General features: G+C 42.5%; 1 protein-coding gene across 4 annotated transcripts in view; it reads right to left on the bottom strand.

The window, feature by feature from the left end:
• The window catches only part of LOC137413868 (thrombospondin-1), a 97446-nt gene that overhangs the window by 2973 nt on the left and 74154 nt on the right, over nt 1-20319 (bottom strand). For all 4 annotated transcript variants that reach the window (XM_068099307.2, XM_068099308.2, XM_068099309.2 and 1 more), the window contains 9 exons: nt 18066-18284; nt 9215-9322; nt 8015-8174; nt 7702-7820; nt 6212-6446; nt 2509-2736; nt 2100-2371; nt 1734-1831; nt 384-523 (listed from right to left, as the gene is read on the bottom strand). In XM_068099307.2, coding sequence (XP_067955408.2) covers nt 384-523; nt 1734-1831; nt 2100-2371; nt 2509-2736; nt 6212-6446; nt 7702-7820; nt 8015-8174; nt 9215-9322; nt 18066-18284 — 1579 coding nt within the window. The remainder of the gene's footprint in view (nt 1-383; nt 524-1733; nt 1832-2099; nt 2372-2508; nt 2737-6211; nt 6447-7701; nt 7821-8014; nt 8175-9214; nt 9323-18065; nt 18285-20319) is intronic.

The raw sequence follows: 20319 nt of genomic DNA, 5'->3' as shown, positions 1-20319 counted from the left end.
GATACTTCCTTTTTTGTGTAAAACAATCATCATATTTCATGATTGAATGAATGAATGAATGAATGATCGTTTTAAGGCCATTTTCCCCACTAGAGCAGGGGTTAGCCTTGCGGGCCCCATGACAATCATGGTTCCCTGTTTGAGGCAATGTTTTTATGGCCGGATGCCCTTCCTGACGCCAGCCCTTGGTCACGCTCTTACGATGCGCAGGGATACGGTGTACCTATTCTAAACCGGGGTACACACCGTGATCAAAACTTGCCCGTTTATGTAGTACTAGAGAGGAGGCAAACTGAAAATGAAATATGTACGCTAACCAAATAATACTCTGAGTCGCATATTACAAGTAGAGAAAATGGTTTTGGATAAAGAAGCAAACACACCTTTGCATTCCAATTTGAGATCTGAAAAGTAGACCATTTCTTGTGAGAAGACAAACAAACCAAGTCTTCCCCCGGAATATGTGAAGTCAAAAATTGGACCGGAGTCTGCCATGATGCCCTTCCCCTCATACATGACTACTCTGTGGCAGACAGACATCCCACAAGGGTAAGATCCTGCACAGGCAAGTACAAGATCCAACTGCATTTGATGGTAAGGTACAGGAATAATGAGGCAAATATGATTATAGTAGTATTACTGTACTTTAGGAGTGACAACAAACAAGACTTTAAAAAGTATCCCATGTGTATTAAACCAAATAATTTGGTGAGGTTATGAGCAATCGATAATTATTTGATTCACACCATGGCACACCTATCGGTCCTCACCTGTCACACCTATCAGAATTAGACATATCAGTCCTCTAACGTGCAGTCTTTCCTTGGCACACCTAAACTCCTATCCACCTACAAGGCCGTCATCCACAGCTTGATGGAATACTACTCTCCCCTCTGGGCTGGCACTCCTGCCTCACATCTTTCCCAGCTTGATGCCATGGCAGCCAAGCCCTTCAATATCATTGGAATCTCCCATGATAAAGCTGAGTCTATGGGCCTATCACTTCACCATCGTAGACAGGTTGGTGGTCTCTCTGTCTTCTACCGCCTCCTGTCTGGTCTTGCACCCCCTGCTCTTTCCGTGCGCTTTTCCCACTCCTTTGTTTCTGAAGAGCACACGTGGTCTGTCAGTAAACCCCTCATAGTGAAACTGCTCACCTCCACTCATTCGTTCCTTTTTTCCCCCTCCTGTGGTACCAACTTCTTCAGTCTCCTCAATCAAATTTTTCCCTTCAGGCCCTCAGACAGCTGTTCACCACCGTCTCAGGTCATGCCCAATCCACAACCATGATCTTTTCTACCCCCGTTAATCCTCCCCAAGCCCAGCTCCAAGTTTACAGTTTCTCCTTCCTTACAGTTTGTGACTGTATCCATTTTGTTCACCCCCTGTATCCTCCCCTAGCCCTCATTCCTCCCCATATCCCTTAGCGTGCGAACAACCATAAACATAATCCAAATGCAAAACAGCGGGGTTATAACCTTCATCCACCTTTTGTATGCTCCATACCTTCTCCTCCCTGACCACTTCGCCACTTACTCAACCTCCAGTCTCATATCTTTTCCCTTTCGCTTCCTTTTCTCAATTTTATTTTCCTTAATTTAACCCTTTCCTTTATCTCCCTTCTGCATGTGATATGCAGATGTCCCATAAGCTCGTTTGCTTGCAGTGCTAAGTGCAAACATTTAGTGGGATTGTTTGATGGAATTAGGGTGAAGAGAGTCTGTGGATCTGACCGGATGAGACCAATTGAAGGCCGATGTGTCAGTTGCCAGCGATATGCAGTGAAGTCCTTCCAACCAATTTTCATGGGATCTTTCCACAACAGTTTCACCTGTTCGACAGTGTCATGCATTGCCCGAACACAATTAAACAGTGGTTTAATAGTAATACGGTATGATAAAAACATACAAAAATGTCCATCACTTTACAGGTGTGACATGGCTCAGGTTTTCATTTGAAGGACAATTTTGGTAGCCATTTACTAAATGCTTCAGCTGCCTGGCCTTAATTTTATATCCGACTAATTACCAATTCCGTAATTTCTTAAAATGTATCCACAGCATCAATAAGTACGATTGCAAAAACTATAAAAACCTCACCTGGCCGGGTGTATCATCCGTGTGCCAGAGGGCATTTCGGAGGTATTCTCCAGGACCAGTTGTCGAGTTCACAACCTTGATTTGCAGGCCAGAGAGACCTTTTGCAATCATGGGAGTGTGTTCCCAATACGATTGTGAAAGCTGCTTCCACATCACCACATAGAAGCGGCTGCTTGACTGGTAGCCAAATATGAATCCAGCGTAATCGTCATCGCGCGCAGTATTGATGTAGAATGTTCCGCTGAAGTCAACCGCACTGAACTCATCAAAACCTGCACAGAAAGATGAAATACAAGAGATGATCAAACCAAGTTTACGAACCTGCAGAATTCCTTTTTTGGTTTCAGAGATGGGATAGTACACAATTATGATGACAAATGTCAGGTGTGACGAGAATGTGGATACTGACCGATTGCAAGTCCAGGATCACAGTTGACCATCTGTACCATTTCTTTGCCCTGGTGCCTGACAACCCAGTGGGGGTCATTCTGGGAGGTACCACTGGGGTCGAGAGGCACCATTTGGAAGCGGGAGAAGTCAGTATGGCTAACAGCAAAGTTTTCTGGACAGATGTCATGAATATCAGGAACATTGTCTGCATCAAAATCATCCTTACAGGCATCGCCTCTGCCATCACCTGAAAAGAGATGAATATTTTAATATACAGTGGGATGCAAAAGTTTGAGTCCCCGTAAATCAATGCCAAGCTTCCTCACACCGCAATTTCAAACACAAATTTGTCGTGATATTGAAGATTATGTATCCTTATTCTTTAATTTATTATACAGTCAACTCACGTTAGTCCGACCCTATTTAACCCGGAAATCTCGCTATCCGACCAAAACATCCATGGAAGAGATTTCCGCCATTGATTTTATCCATCTAATCTGGAAATCGCACTATCTGACTCCAACAGGGGAAATGCAGTACAAAATCATCAAAACACATGCAAAATGGTCTCGATAATCGGACAAACAACACCGTCAATTAGCCTTCACCAGGCACCGTGACCTGATTGCCTAATCAGCAACGTGCCGGCATGCAAACACTGGCGGCGGTTCAGAATAATGGATTCACCGAGACGGTAAGTAATTAACACCTGGGCTGAGATGGTCTCATAACCAAAACAAACTGTCATCGTTTGATCACAAAACACCGTTTTTGTCAAGATTATGATCAAAGTTCCGTCAGGGTTTTTTTTTTTGGGTTTTTTTTTGTATACAAGATCGAGGCTTGTGTAAGAGTTAACATTAATCACCAAAAAAAAAAACGTACACATACAAAACATATAATAAAGGGAGCGGGAGACAAGATGGGGAGACAGAGGGAAGCACACAAGTACAACAGCAGAGAACAGGGACATCGGGAGATCTGTGGAAGGGAGAGGACTTGGGGTGAGGAGGCATGGGAAGGGGGAGGGTGGGTGGGAGAGGTATAAAACACATGGACACTGGTAGGACTTCCAGGAAAGAAGTCGGTATTTCAAAAAAGTGAATCTGGGGTGAATTAACAGGGGTAGAAAAGATCAAGGTTTTGGATGGGTGAAGATAAGAGATGGTGGTGAACAGCTGTTTTAAAGACCTGGAGGGAGGAGTGGGGGATTGAAGCGAGTGAGGGAGGTTGTTCCAGAGGCGGAAGAAAAGAGGAATGAAAGAGTGAAGGTGAGCAGAGAGTCTTGATTTTGACAGTTTCACCAGAAGAGGGTTGCTGGCAGATCTTGTGCGACCTGTAGGAATATTTGGGGGGCAGAGCACACACAGAGCTGGGGGAGCAAGGCCGGAGAGGAGTCAGTATAAGACAGAAAGACCACCAATCTGCCTGCGGTGAGGGAGTGAAAGGCCCTCCGAATCTGATTCATCGCGGGAGATTCCAATGATTATGAAAGCTTTGGTTTCAACCACTTGAAGCCGAGCTAGGTGTGAGGCAGGAGCACCGGCCCAGAGCGGGGAACAGTATTCCATTGAGCTGCGGATGAAAGCCTTGTATGTGGTGAGGAGCTCAGGTGTGCCAAGGAAGGACTTTGCACGACGGAGGATGCCCAGTCGGCAACTGGCTTTGGAGGCCAGCTTGGAAATGTGGTTTTCCCAGGAAAGATCATGGCAGATAGTGAGACCCAAAAGCTTGAGTGACAGAACTTCTTGGAGAGGATTATTCAGAAAGTAGATGGGAGGGTTGTCCAGTCGGTCTTTTCGGAGAGACATCGTAGAGTGTGAGATTTGTCAGGATTGAAAGACATGTTCCACTTGTTTGACCAGTCTGTGATTTTGTCCAGGTCTGCAGAGAGTGAGGAGGCTGCAGACTGCCGATCTGAGTGATGAGGAATGGAGCGGCAGAGAGTGGAGTCATCAGCAAAGAGATAGAGAGGATTTTCCAGAGAGTCAGAGAGATCATTGATGAAGACCAGAAAAAGCACAGGTCCCAGAACACTGCCTTGGGGAACTCCAGCCAGAACAGGAAGAGTAGATGAGAGAAATCCATTCAGGGCCACATGTTTACTACGACTAGAGAGGAAGTCCGCCAGCCATGCGTGGGGACAAATGTTGATGGTGTTCATTTGTGTTCATTTTGATAGTGTTAATTAATAAAAAGTAGTTATTACTGACGGACACTTTGTCTTAATAGAAGAAATGAAGGGTGAATATATTTGAGAGAAAGATAAAATTGATGTGAACAGTCTGACTCTGCTCTGAAGTTCATTACAACACTGTTGAGAAAAGATCGACTCAAACACAATCCATAAACGAATTAAATCAATCCCAAATGGAGTTGCGGCAGTTCTCAAGGCAAAAGGGGGTCAAACTGATTATTGATTATTGTTAAGACTGTTGTTATATGGAAATCCTTTGAAAGTGCTGTTGGTTTCATATTACAATGATTTATTTTGTTATCACGTCTCTTTTAATTAAATTTTAACTGGACTCATACTTTTGCACCCCACTGTGTATGTATATGTGGGTCAGCAGGATTGTGGGAGTGAAGAGGGTTCGTAGTAGGAGAATGTATGAACTGAGGGAGGAGGAGATTGGTGTGCAGATGAGCTTGATGGTGAGATTGATGAAATGCCGGCTGAAGTGGGCTGGACACTTGGTACGGATGGAGGAAGAATGGCAAAAAGTAGATTGGTTGAGGGAGCGAGGTGGGATAGATATAGGTAGGCCACAGCTGAGATAGGAAGATTGTGAGAGGAGGGATATCAGTAAGGTGAGGTGGTTGGAGAGTGGAGAGAGTTGGGTGAGGATAGAGGGAAGTGGAGGAGTAGCGTGTTCATGGCAGAGCAGAAACTTGGTACCATTCGGCTTCCCCCCTTATAGAGGGAAGACAGTAAGATGTGTATAAAATGTATGTATGTATGTATGTATGTATGTATGTATGTATGTATGTGTGTATGTGTGTATGTATTTATGTGTGTATGTATGCATGTATGCATGTATGCATGCATGTATGTATGTATGTATGTATGTATGTATGTGTGTATGTATGTATGTATGTATGTATGTATGTGTATGTATGTATGTATGTATGTATGTATGTATGTATGTCTGTATGTGTATGTATGTATGTATGTATGTGTGTATGTATGTATGTATGTATGTATGTATGTATGCATGTATGTATGTATGTATGTATGTATGTATGTATGTATGTATATGTATGTATGTGTGTATGTATGTATGTATGTATGTATGTGTATGTATGTATGTATGTATGTATGTATGTATGCATGTATGTATGTATGTATGTATGTATGTATGTATGTGTGTATATATGTATGTATGTATGTATGCATGCATGCATGTATGCCTGTTTTGGTCGGGGGTCGCCCAGATAGTTCAGATGGCAGAGTACTGGTATGGTTCACAAGAGGACCTGGGTTTGATACCTGGTCTGGGTGTGTAATTTTCCCACATACAGTATGTCGATTGGGTATTTATAATCCTGTTCATTTATATCGTCAATATCCTTTGCAATACCATGTCATTCATTTAAATTACTTTAAGTTAATTTAAATTACACATGTCAGGAAAACAAAAAAATTTGTCAAATAAATAAATCACAATTTGCATAGGTACATTCAGTCCATCACCAAGTTGCACTTCCAAACTCAAACCCACCACCACTGTCAACCTGGTCAGGGTTATACACCAGCCGGCAGTTATCATTGGTGTCAGGAACACCATCGTTGTCATCGTCATCGTCACATGCATCACCAAAACCATCGTGGTCACGGTCAACTTGCTCAGAATTGGGAATGTGCAGACAGTTGTCCAGATTGTTCTGGTGCCCATCTCCATCAGTGTCTTGATTGTTGTCACACTCATCACCAACCAGATCAGAATCTGAATCCACCTGGAGATGTATCATCGTTGAAGAGGCCTTATATCATTATTCTTTTAATGGCACAATCACGACATTGTGTAAATAAATTGTTATTGTTTGTTATCTTTTTCTTTCCTTGTCAGGTCTTTTCAACTTTGTTGGGTTGTTAAAAGACAATACCCACCCAATGAAATAAAGTATACATAGACTCCTATAAAGCTCCATTATTTTAATGCTACTCTTAAAAGTGGAATAATAAGCTCATCAATTCATTTTTTTAAATCTGCGACAAGTCGCAGTTCTACAAGAGCTTCGTGTTGCTGGTGTTGTTGTTTTTGTTGTTGGGGTTCTTGTTGGGGGTCGATTTTTGAAATATGCAGCCATTGGTCAGACAGCTGCCGGACCACACCCACATCTGTCGCTTGACTCCACCCACCATAGCACGAAGACAAAATTATATGGCTGCCATCTTGGTTTTCTGGTGGGCCTAACACATTAGGCCTGCAGGCCTCTGCTGATTATAAACTGCCCGGGCTTGTTGTGTCAGATTTCCATTGGCTTTGTTCAGGTCAAGTGTTATTCACGATCAGTGAACCCGAAAAATCTAATATGTTGAATAATAGTAAGGTTTCATCAAGCCTGTCAGAATACATGGTACATCAGAAAGCACGGTAATCAAGTGTTACGTTACGTAATAAAGCGTTAGATTATGCAAATTACTAAAAACAATTGCTTTGTTTGGGTCGAGTGTTGTTCACGATGAGGGACCCCAAATCAAATCATATGTCAAATAATAGTAAGGTTGAATCAAGACTGTCAGAACACATGGTAGTCAAGCGTTATGCTATGCAAATTACTAAAAAAAAACGTTACGTAATTTTTGAAAAGCCCCATATTGGGTTTTAACAATCCATGACTGTGTGACAAGTCAGCTTGTTCTGATATAACCGCGGGTTGTGTGACATGGATAAGAGATGCGAGTTAATTTTTAATAGCGCATTAAATGTGTATTTCCCCAATCGCATTGTTCATCTTTTAAGAGTGCTTTAAATGTGCGTTTCCAAATCGGCCCGTTACCAGGTTTTGGCGCAAGTTGTGACCACAGTGCGGTCATTCGTGTTTTCACAATATTTATCCAGACAAATTGATGGAATATACAAGTGTCCACAAATTACTGTTCCAAATTCAAAGCATAATAAAATAGTAATTAAATGGGACACAATGATGTGCGTGTGTGTGTGTGTGTGTGTGTGTGTGTATGTGTGTGTGTGTGTTAGGTAGGTACCTGACTAGGGTTGTGTACATGTGGACAATTGTCGCATGCATCTCCAAGCCCATCACTATCGTTGTCCTTCTGATTCTTATTGAAGACATGTGGACAATTATCTTCATCGTTCAAAATTCCTAATTGAAAAGGACAAGATAATTGGGTTCAAGCGAATAGATTAAAATATATGAATTATACAACAAGGACATACTCATGGAAGAGAAACATGACACATTATCAAAGATCAATTGCAAGTTCAATTCCAGCAAAAGGATGTCTGGAATTCCATGAAATGAGATGCCAAGAGGCACTGTTTATAAACTGTGCTCACCATCCCCATCCATGTCTGTTGAACAGGCATCTCCTTGTCCATCACCATCTGTGTCTGTCTGGTCAGTATTTCTAACTCCCAGGCAGTTATCGCAATGGTCACCCACACCATCCCTGTCCAAGTCTATCTGATTTGGGTTGTAGAGCATTGGGCAGTTATCCTGCATTAAACACACGTACAAAGCAGATATTGTATTAAGGCCAATTTTTGTGTGTTGGGATTTATTGTATAACTAAATGGTATTCATAGAATACTTACCCCATGCAGTCGACTTGGTGAGAGGTAACTATTCTGTTTTTTAAGTTGTTTTTTTCTTTGATCCAATATGGCTGCCAGACCACGTGACCGATGACGTTATAAATTTAATATTTCAATAGAAATGGGTCATACATGTGCATGCAATTTCAGATATTTAGGATAAGGTATTTGATTAAAACATTTATCGTTGGTATACCGCATCACCGATGATGTCATCATTATCATTATTTTGTTCTCGATTGGGAGTTCTTTACAATAAGCCACTTTTCAATTTTTTCCATGGAGCGGTTTCAGAGATAGAGATCCAAAGTTTTTCTAAGAGCGTCAGTACCATGTGACCTATGACGTCATAATTATCACTAAAATTCTACACGAGTAGATGCATGGTATGGTGAAAATTTCGTGTTAATTGAGCCATCGGTTGCCGAGAATTTTTTGTTTTTAATGCACACACGTGTATGTACGTATGTACGCGCGGATCGCTTAACCCCGCCTTTCGCTTCGCGAGGGCAGTGTAATTAGCAAGAATCCCGAATAGCAAAAGTTTTACTGTTTTACTCACTAGTCTGAGTTTCCAAAAATACTTGTAAAAGTATCAAAACTGAATAAAATAGTTATATTTCTGCAAAAGCGAGAATTACTGGCAGGAAATTGTGTGCAAACACGAATGCAATATTTATCCTCCAAAGCTTCCCCAACAATACAATCATTGTGATGAGGAATCCTTTCTTTTCGAAGGTCAAGGCTCATAGAAGAGCAGAACAACAGAGAATGGTGGATTGGCGAACTGACAGAGGGAAGAGAACATGTAGGAATGAATGAGCGATGACCTAAAGAATGATAATGGGGGACAGGACCAGACAGATAAATAAACATTACTTGTAGATTACTAAGCAAACATCATCACTGTGTTTTGTCCAACTCTGCTCCAGTCTCACTCACATGCTGATCCTCATGCCCATCATTGTCGTCATCACGATCGCAAGCATCGCCTATTCCATCCTTGTCTTGATCTTCCTGCCCAGAGTTTGGTAGGTACAGGCAGTTGTCCTGTAAACATCAGTAAAGGATAGTGATAATCGAGGTTAATGAGCAAAAGTATTTATTTGCTGCCAAGACCCTACTATTCATTTGTCATTAAGAGATTCCTTTGAATAAAATGAATGAAAAACAGCATTTTGCTTCTGTGCACAAATATTTGTGAAACACTTCATAGATTTTTATTAATAAACTAGAGCAATTTGACGGGTAGATTCCCTTGTTGACTGGGCATATGGGCAGGGTGCAGCCCGAAGTGGAGATCGGTTTCTGAGGTTTGGGACATGGAATGTAGGGACAATGACAGGGAGATCAGGAGAAGTGGTGGAAGTATTGGTCAGAAGAAGAGTGGACATATGTTGTGTGCAAGAGACGAGATGGAAGGGAAGTGGTGTGAGAATGGTGAAGGGTAGGCAGGGACAGAAATACAAGTTTGTGTGGCAAGGGTGCCCGGAGGGCGTGAATGGTGTTGGTGTCCTGTTTTCTGAGGAGTTTGTAGACAGTGTGGTGAGTGTGACTAGAGTGAGTGATAGGTTGATGATGGTGAAAATGATGATTGGAAAGCTCTTGGTGAACGTCATCTCGGGATATGCTCCGCAGGTTGGTCGAAGCGATGAAGAGAAGGACAAGTTCTGGTGTGCGATAGAGAAGCTGATGGAAAACGTGAAAGATGAGGAAGTTGTTGTGGTGGGAGGAGACCTGAATTGACATGTGGGAAGGAGTATGGATGGTTTTGAGGGAGTTCATGGGGGTTACGGATATGGTGTGAGAAATGGAGAAGGTGAAAGGATTTTGGAGTTTGCTGATGGAGCTGATTTGTTGATTTGTAATACTCAGTTCCAGAAAGAGGATAATAAGCTTGTTACATACACGTCAGGTGGGTCGACGACAACCGTTGACTACCTGATGGTGCGTAGGTGAGATAGGGGGCACCTCCGGGACACAAAGGTGATCCCGGGAGAGGATGCTGTTTCACAGCACCACTTGGTTGTCTGCGACATAAGGGTGAAAGGTGCGAGGAGAGCTCGGCGGGTGAAGTACCAACCGAGAATGAAAGTGTGGAGGTTGAAAGAGGTGACAGTAAGGGAGGCATTAAAAGAGAGGCTGAGTAGGGTAGAGGATGATGTGGTTGAGCTTGAAAGTGGTTGGATGTCAATGAAAGCTAGTCTGTTGGGAGCCGTTGGTGAGGTATGTGGATGGACAAAAGGACCACCGAGGCACTCGGAAACATGGTGGTGGGATGTTGAAGTTGGAAAGAGGATTGACGAGAAGAGGAAGAAGTTCAAGGAGTGGCAGAAGGCGAAGGGTACGGGAGCAGAAACAGCAGAGCATGAAAGTTATGAGGCAGCCAGGAAGGCTGCAAAGAAAGAGGTAGCAAAGGCGCAGGAGGCATGTAGGAAAATGTTCGGAGAACGCTTGGATTCGGAAGAGGGTCAGAAAGCAGTATTCAGGATTGCAAAGCACGTAGTGAAAGAGAGGTGTGATGTGATGGGGGTGAGTTGCTTGAAGGATGAAGTGGGACAAATCGTTGCCGACCCAGATGGAATTAAAGGAAGATGGAAAAGATATATGGAAATGCTGTTGAATACAGAGAATGAATGGGATGGCAACATAGAGAGTAACCCAATTTTAGGACCGGCAGAGAAGATAACTGAGAAGGAAGTTGAGGAAGCGATAAAAGCAATGAAGAGTGGAAAAGCGGGAGGGCCGACGGGAGTTGTGGGAGATATGTTGAAGGCAGCAGGAAGTTTGGGTGTGAAGAGAATGACAGAGATCTGTAATCTGGTGGTGAAAGAAGGCCGCATTCCAGTGGATTGGGAACTGAGTACCCTCGTCCCTCTATACAAGGGGAAAGGTGACCCTCTGGAGTGTGGCTCGTACCGAGCGATAAAGTTATTGGAGCATGGAATGAAGGTATTGGAAAGGGTGTTGGAGAGGAGGATAAGGAAGAAAGTGAAGATCGACGAAATGCAGTTTGGATTTATGCCAGGAAGAGGAACGACAGATGCGCTTTTCATTGTGAGGCAGTTGCAGGAGAAGTACAATGTACATGGAGAGGAGGAAGAAGTTGTTTTTTGGGTTTGTTGATCTGGAGAAAGCATTTGATAGGGTTCCACGCAAAGTATTGACATGGGCATTGAGGAAGTTAGGAGTGGAGGAATGGTTGATCAGAGTAGTGATGGCAATGTACAAAAGAGCGCGCACAGCTGTAAGGATGAAGGACGGGAACAGTGGTGAGTTTGAGGTGAAGGTGGGAGTCCATCAGGGGTCGGTACAAAGTCCACTAGTATTTGTAGCTGTGATGGAGGTGCTGGCTCAGAACGTAAAGGAGGGTTTACCGTGGGAGTTGTTGTATGCAGATCTGGTGTTGATTGCGGAAAGTATGGATGGACTGAAGGAAAAGATGAACAAGTGGAAGGAATGTATGGAGACAAAAGGTCTGAAGGTGAATATCGGAAAGACGAAGGTGATGGCAAGTGGTAAAGCATGTGGTGAGGTGGAAAGAACTGGGAAGTGGCCGTGTGCTGTGTGCAGGAAGGGTGTCGGAGTGAACTCCATTCAATGTACAATGTGCGCTGAGTGGGTCCATCAAAAATGTAGTGGTCTGAGAGGGTCATTAACCAGTGTGGCAGCTACATTCAAATTTAAGGTGTGCACAGAGGGAGCTGCAGATGGAGGAAATGTTGAGTTGGATCTTGGAGACGGCGTGAAGCTGGAAGGTGTGAAAACATTTTCATGCTACCTCGGAGACATGCTGAATGGAGGAGGTGGATCAGACTCGGTAATGGTTGCTCGAGTGAGATGTGCATGGAAGAAGTTTCGGGAACTGAGTGGCGTGCTGATGAGGAGGAGAGTGTCGCTGAAGCTGAAGGGAAAGGTGTATGCTGCATGTGTGAGAAGTGTTATGATTTATGGGAGCGAGACATGGGTAATGAACGTAGAGCAGCAACGAAGGCTGGAAAGGGTGGAAATGCGAATGGTTCGATGGATGTGCGGAGTATCGTTGAGAGAGAGGAAGACAAATGATGAATTGCGAAAGATGATAGGAATATTGATGCTGTGAAGAGGAACAGGTTGAGATGGTTTGGTCATGTGTTGAGGAAGGATGAAAGTGACTGTAGTTAATGTAGAAGTTAATGAAGTTAATGTAGAAGGAAGTAGAGGACGGGGAAGACCGAGAAAGACTTGGCTAAAGATGGTGGAAGAAGAAATGCGGGCAAGGGGGTTAACAAGGAGAGATGCAGAAAATATGGCAAAATGGAGAAGATTGTCATGGGGACCGCAAGGCTAACCCCCGCTCTTGCAGGGAAAATGGCCTTAAAATGCATGTTGTTGTTGTTGTATTCCCTTGTTGACTGTCCTAAAAATAAACAAGTTTGATTTGAATCCCTTCAGCTGTTCTCAAGTATCACATTTTTACCAGACATGGCAGGTTTCACATTGATCGGTGAAGCGGTTTCAGAGAAGGGTTTTTACGGCGTAGTCCATAGGGCAAAGCTATCTAGAACAGTGTTTGTCTGTCCGTATGTATGTATGTATCTATGTATGTATATATGTCCCCTCAAACATACACCAATCAGAGCTGAGGATCTGGTCACATGGCAGGGGTGATGTGATGTCATTACGGCGGTACAACTGCTGACTCCACACAGAGCCATTTTGATTCCTATGCCGTTCAGGCCGAACATATCGTTGAACCTGTCATGTATCACAATCTGCATGTGAAGGATCTGCTGTCACACCTTCTGCTGTCACAATCTGCTGTCACACCTTTACGTTTTTCATTCAGTGTGAAACACAAACAAACCGATTATTAAAATAACCATCAAATATCGAAAGCATAGGCGTTAGGGTCTTTGAACGTCACAGTACATAAAGATATGCCTTAGGCTTCATGCCTTCATAGTTCATGCCTCACCTTCAGGCCACTTCGGACAAATTTGCCCAGGTTTCTTAATACAGCAGTATTGTTTTTGTAATAATAATAACGTTAATAATAATGATTTAGTAAATATGTATAATTGCAAAACTACGATCTGGTTTTCATCACTGCAAGGTTACTGGATTGAAGCGGTGTATGGTTCATTGTTGACTCAATGAGAAGCAGGTGTACTAATTATCGTGAGAGTAAGCAATTAGCCTCAATTATTAATACAGTAACATCGTCTTCGTAATAATAATAACATTAATAATAATAACGTAGTAAATATAGTCGTAACACTGTAAGCCTTGTCGTGATTGCAAGATTACTGGATTGAAGCGGTGTATGGTTGGTTCTATGTTGACTCAAAACATATTGGTCAAGAAAAAGAGCAATCAGAGATTGCAAACCCTCACCTAGATGTATTTTCAGTGGTTTTTAAGGCTTTTGTGTTAAAACAAATATGGCGGCCGAACCACGTGATCGATGACATCAGCATTATTTTTTTTCTCCACTAATTTCTTATGCTCAAGAAATTTCATCTTGATCGGATGACGTTTTGTACTTGTCAAATTATGACGTTATAATGGAGGCACCTATGACATCATCATTCACAGATGTTATTCCACATGGAGAGTTCTTTACAATGAGCAATGTCTCAATTTTTTTTATTCAGCGCTTTCGGAGATATAGAGGTGCAAAGTTTTTTTGTTTTTTCCAAGATGGTGGCCGAACCACGTGACCGATGATGTCATCATTATTTTCTTTCTCCACCAATTTATGTCTGCATGTCCCTCAAGAAATTTCATCTTGATCGGATGAAGTTTTGTACTTGTCGAATTATGACGTCATAATGGAGGCACCTATGACATCATTAACATATTTTATTCCCCATGGAGAGTTCTTTACAATGAGGCATGTCTCATTTTTTTCTGTTCAGTGCTTTCGGAGATATAGAGGTGCAAAGTTTTTCGGTTTTTCCAAGATGGCGGCCGAACCACGTGACCTATGACGTCATAATTATCATTAAACAAGCGTTACGCCTAGGTCCCCCGTCGGTGAAGTGATCTGAGTTGACAAAGTGGAAGACTCAAGGCGGCCATCTTGGATTTTGACGTGGCGACCCAATTTTCAATAGCGTTCTCCCTTATGCGTAGATACACCCACAAACCAGATTAGAATTGGTACTTCGCTTATTGTCCCCCGTCGCACCGCGGAGCGAAAGGGGGACTATGGTTTTCCCCTCCGTCCGTGTGTCCGTCCGCCCGCCCGTCCATGCGGGCGGGCGTGCGTGCGTACGTGTGTGTGTGCGTGCGTAAGCGAAGGACCGCATTCGAATTTGGTGTGTGGGTGCAACCCACGTCAAAATCCAAGATGGCCGCCGCCATGTATGTCTGATGCCATGTATGTCTGAACCTTGTGAGTGGAATATCTTGAAAAATAAGCGAAGTACCAACTTCTAATCTGGTGTGTGGGTGTATCTAGGCATAAGGAAGAACCCTATTGAAAATTGGGTCGCCAAGTCAAAATCCAATATGGCCGCCACCATATATATGTCTGATCCTTGTGAGCGGAATATCTTGAAAAATAAGCGAAGTACCAACTTCTAATCTGGTGTGTGGGTGTATCTAGGCATAAGGAAGAACCCTATTGAAAATTGGGTCGCCAAGCCAAAATCCAATATGGCCGCCACCATATATATGTCTGAACATTGTGAGCGGAATATCTTGAAAAATAAGCGAAGTACCAACTTCTAATCTGGTGTGTGGGTGTATCTACGCATAAGGAAGAACGCTATTGAAAATTGGGTCGCCACGTCAAAATCCAATATGGCCGCCGCCATGTATGTCTGAACCTTGTAGGCGGAATATCTTGAAAAATAAGCGAAGTACCAACTTCTAATCTGGTGTGTGGGTGTATCTAGGCATAAGCAAGAACACTATTGAAAATTGGGTCACCACGTCAAAATCCAAGATGGCCGCCTCCATGTATGTCTGAACCTTGTTAGCGAAATATCATATCAAAGCATGTTTTCTGCATCTTCCACTTTGTCAACTCACATCACTTCCCCGACGGGGGACCTAAGCGTAACGCTTGTTTTTCAAGATATTTCGCTCACTAGGTTCAGACATACATGGCGGTGGCCATCTTGGATTTTGACGTGGCGACCCAATTTTCAATAGCGTTATTCCTTATGCGTAGATACACCCACACACCAGATTAGAAGTTAGTAGTTCGTTTATTTTTCAAGATATTTCGCTCACAAGGTTCAGACATATATATGGTGGCGGCCATCTTGGATGTTGACGTGGCGACCCAATTTTCAATAGCGTTCTTCCTTATGCCTAGATACACCCACACACCAGATTAGAAGTTAGTAGTTCGTTTATTTTTCAAGATATTCCGCTCACAAGGTTCAGACATACATGGCGGCGGCCATCTTGGAATTTGACGTGGGTTGCACCCACACACCAAATTAGATTTCGGTCCTTCGCTTACGCACGCACGTACGCACGCCTGCACGCACGCCCGCACGCACGGACACACGGACAGAGGGGAAAACCATAGTCCCCTTTCGCTCCGCGGTGCGACGGGGAACAAAAATTATACAGGTGGAGTTGCACCTATGGTGAAAATTACCTGTCAATCGGACCAACGGTTGCAAAGAAAATCATATTTATTCTGTGCGGACAAACAAACAAAGACAAACGGACCCAAATGCAATACCCTCTCCTCAGGCGAGGATAATAAACCAGTGTCTCAATGCAATCTCTTCACTTTGAATGATCATTTTAAGGCCATAATCTCTTCACTTTCATGGTAACAGACAGCTTAGAGACTTGAGTACCTCAAAATAATTAAATAATTATATTATTTGCTAACTGGTATCCCCACCCAGGTCATACTACCCTCTTCAACTAAAGTATCAAAGAAGCCCAGCTATGCCACTGTCAGACTTTCGGTCTTGTTTTAAAATATCGGCTTTCAAGCTAATATGGCTGCCAAACCATGACATATGACATCAAAAATGTACACTCTACATATGTGTGGGTAGGAGATCCCGTTTGTGAAGGTTCATGTTGATTCGATAAGGTTAGTTTTTCTATCCAAATGGCTGCCAAACCACGTGACCTACGACGTTATCATTTTCAAAAGATATGCAGCAATGGTGTTAGATGACATTTGTAAAGATTCACATCGATAGGGTAAGTGGTTTCTGAGATATAATTATTTAATATTTTCCTTCAATCTAATATGGCTGCCACACCATGTGATCGATGATGTTTGCGTGATCAACTTTTTATCGCCATGCCTAGTCGATGACACATGTAAAGTTTTGAGTCGATCGCTTTGGTGGTTTGGGAAAAGATGTTTTTTAAAGGTTTTAGGTTAAATCCAATATGGCTGCCAACCAATGTGACCTATGATGTCATAAATCTAATATTCCAAGAGAAATGGGTCATACATGTGCATGCAATTTCAGATATTTAGGATAAGGTATTTGATTAGAACATTTATGGTTGGTATACCGCATCACATGATGTCATCATTACCATTATTTTGTTCCCCATTGGGAGTATTTGACAATGTGCTAAGTTTCAAATTTTTCCATTCAGCGGTTTCCGAGAAATAATTTTTTTATTACATGCGTTTAATCCAAGATGGCTACCATACTACGTGACCTATGACGTCACATTTATCATTAAAACATTCTGCATGCGTATTGCGTGTCACTCCTACCCTGAAAGTTTCGTCTCAATCGGACATATGGATGGTGAGAAAAAAGAGGTTTAGCCCGTACAGACGGACAACCCGAAAACATAACGCCTCTCCAAAAGCGTGACCACAAAAAATAAATGGAGGATTTGCCAGACGATCTTTAGGAGGGACAAAGTGAGAATATCGGTTTTTCTTGCGTTCAAAGGCTTGTTCCAGGTTGATGATCAGTTTTTCTCAAAATCGGAAGTTTGGGTTGCTGATACAGTTGGCATGACAGAGGAGTGAGAAGCTATCCTGCACATGGCGGTGTAAAATGCAAAGTGATACGATGGATTTTCCAGTGACAAACAGAGGCCATTGATGTATATCGAATGGGATTGCTTCCAGAATGCTACCTTGAAGGACATCGGCCTCTAGAGGTAAACAATGGGTGAGAACCTCATGCAAAACAACCCTGATCCTTTACGAAGGCCACTTGGTCGTCTTTCTGAGGGTGATGTTAATCACTACACAGTGTTCCCGACAATGGGACTTTTGATAATAAATGTATTTTGCTGATGGGGATAAGCTGTGGAAAAGATTTACTTGTTCATGTAACTTGCGCAAACGCATTGTTTGCACAAAACATTTTGGACAATCCATATCGAAGGATATTTCGATGACAACAGCGCTCCATGGTTACACAAAAGGAGGAAGAAAAGTTAAACAGGACATTTTGGGGCAGGAAAATTGAACCGACATTCTTAGGAGGGGGAAAAAAAAAAAAAAAAAGGCCCTCGAAGGCCGCCATGGCGGCCGGGCCCATGGGGAATGTGTCGCAGGCCACGAGGGGGCGGAGCTTCAAGGAGAAATTTTGCACCCACTTTGAATAGTGGGCGAACAGCCCAAGAGCGCGTTTCAGCGAAGCCCGATCGCTAGGCGGAGCCATATCGAGCAAAGGGCGCAGACGCTCCTTATCCGGAGAGACAGAGCCATGGGTCACGGTGTACCCCAAAAGGTCTATTCTTATTCTTAGGTCTATTCTTAGGAGGAGGAGACACAAAATAAATAACTATAGTACTTAAAGGAAAGTTGGTGCATAACAAACCGGTGACACTCAAATGGAAGATGCACCTTTGTACAGTGATATGTAGCATCAACCACACAATGCAGGTCTTCATTAGGCCAAGCATCAAGATCTGTGTCCTCTCCACAGAAGTGACCATTTCCGGCGTAGCCGGTCTTACATTCACAATCGAACATGGGATCCATCATGTGGCTTAGATAAATGCAGCGGCCGTTCTCATGACAGTTATGGCTTCCATCTTTACATGGGTTCTTGGGTTCACAAACCTGTGCACACATGAATACATTTGTTCAGCACTTTTATCCTTTTAGCATATGGTGCTGTCTTTTCATAGGTAGGTTTTTAGTGCCCATAACAAAGGCGTTAAGATTCAACCAAAATGTGTCAACTAGCATCAGGTGTAGATCAGACCTGGCAATGCAGGTATGTAGTTCCACCCTGAAGGGCATCCATGAGCCAATTGGGGCTTTACAGACAATGTGAAAGCAACATAGCAATTCTCCTGAGACTAATTCGATTTCCAACCAAAACCTTTAATACTGCTGCATTCAATGAAGTTTGAACCAGAAACATTTGGTGTACTTACCACCACGCCACCATCATAGCCATTGATTTATTACCTCCACCACTGAAGGTGAATGGAGGTAATGTTTTAATTACTGTTTGTCTGTGAGCAGGATATGTCAAAAAGTTGTGGACGAAATTTGGTGGACAGATTAGGCGTGTGACAAGGACAAATTTATTCGATTTTGGTGAAGATCTAGATCCGGATATGAGAATTGTTTAATTTTTAAGTGATTCGTTACAATTGAAAGGTAGGGTCAAAAACGATATATAACAAGCTATCTGAAAACGTTCTGGACGGGTTATGACAAAACTAGGTAGATGAATTGGTTAGTTGACACGAACAAGCCATTTGGGTTCAGGACCGGATGCGGATCTGGCCTATATCAGTAGGATACAAAAAGGTAAACTGTTCAATATACGCTCTATCGGGTGTCGTTCTAGTTATTACGGCAAAGATGACTTGCTTAGCTTTGCTGGTTTTCCATATTGTCAGACTGACCATCAAATGCATCCATTTCATAAAGAAAAGGATTATGGAAGAAGATATTTTGTCTTCCAGGTGCCAAATGTTTGTGAAGAAAAGGAACACTTTGAAGATATACTTCACCAGGTTTGAATGTGTGGTGTAACTAACAGCTTAAAAAAAAAAAAGATTTGAAATCAATAAAAAAAGTTTAAAATCAATAAAGTTCCGATATTAACTACAATGTTTCAAAACAATTTTTTGTCACTCGTTACACTTGGTGTAGTTCTACAGAGACAGTGAACCCTTTGTACATGAATTCCCATTCTGCATATGGCTTTTTGTTTTTAATTAATTATTTTTTTTAATTATTAATTTCCAATAATGTTTTTGTGACGTTTTAAAAACACTACAAAATAATGTTTTCAAATGTTGTTTTGTGGTAACTGGGAGATCACCTTCCAATAGGAAGCAGTGAGGGCAAGCCAAGCTCCACCACTCTCCCCATCGAGGGAGGCACCCGACATGAGACGTTTGCATTATGTCATGTTTTTTAAATGTCAATTTGATAAATAATATAATTGAACGTTTTTATTATGACGTTGACCTTTCAAATGTGAAAATAATACATCCTTCAACATGCTTTTGGAAAACATTGGAAAGCCTGTTCGGCACGTTGGACACCTGTGCAATGTTTGTTTTTATGACCATAAACTGAGATGACACATTTTAAAATGACTTCAAAGTAAATGAAATCATTGCTCAAAGGTGACCTATTTCATGACATGCCCTATCAGAAAGTCGTCGACTAGGCCCAGTATCGTGATCAGTGCCTGCCAAAGGTCTATTATCTGGAGTACCAAGTTCACACTATCACTCATGACCTGTTTGCACAGGCCTAACCTAAAAGAGGGCCTCCAAGTTGCGCATTCTGCTACGCCAAGTTACTCTGCAGCACTCTCTGACTTTTCAAGAGTTAAAATTCAATTCCTATACCATGGTACAGAGTACAACTTGCTTTAATCGGGCTGCGTGCCGAGAAAATCTGGCTCGGCTTCTTGCAACTCAAAAGGTACCTGTTGTTTCTTGATGCTAGCAAGTACAAAATTCGGCGTGTCGTTGGCATCCACCATTACAAATATCTCGTGTTTTTTTCCTCACTTCCACCAATTTATTTTATTTTCTCAACTCATAATTTGGTCTTTTTCTTGTGATACATCCAACATATGTGATTTATGTCAATGGGTCTCATTCTGCACCGACGCTTTCAC

This window comes from Myxine glutinosa, chromosome 11 (genome assembly GCF_964187855.1).
Source record: "Myxine glutinosa chromosome 11, kmMyxGlut1.1, whole genome shotgun sequence".
In the NCBI taxonomy this organism is placed as follows: domain Eukaryota; kingdom Metazoa; phylum Chordata; class Myxini; order Myxiniformes; family Myxinidae; genus Myxine; species Myxine glutinosa.
Note: the sequence above shows the minus strand (reverse complement) of the source record. Positions and strands in the feature narration are given on the sequence as shown.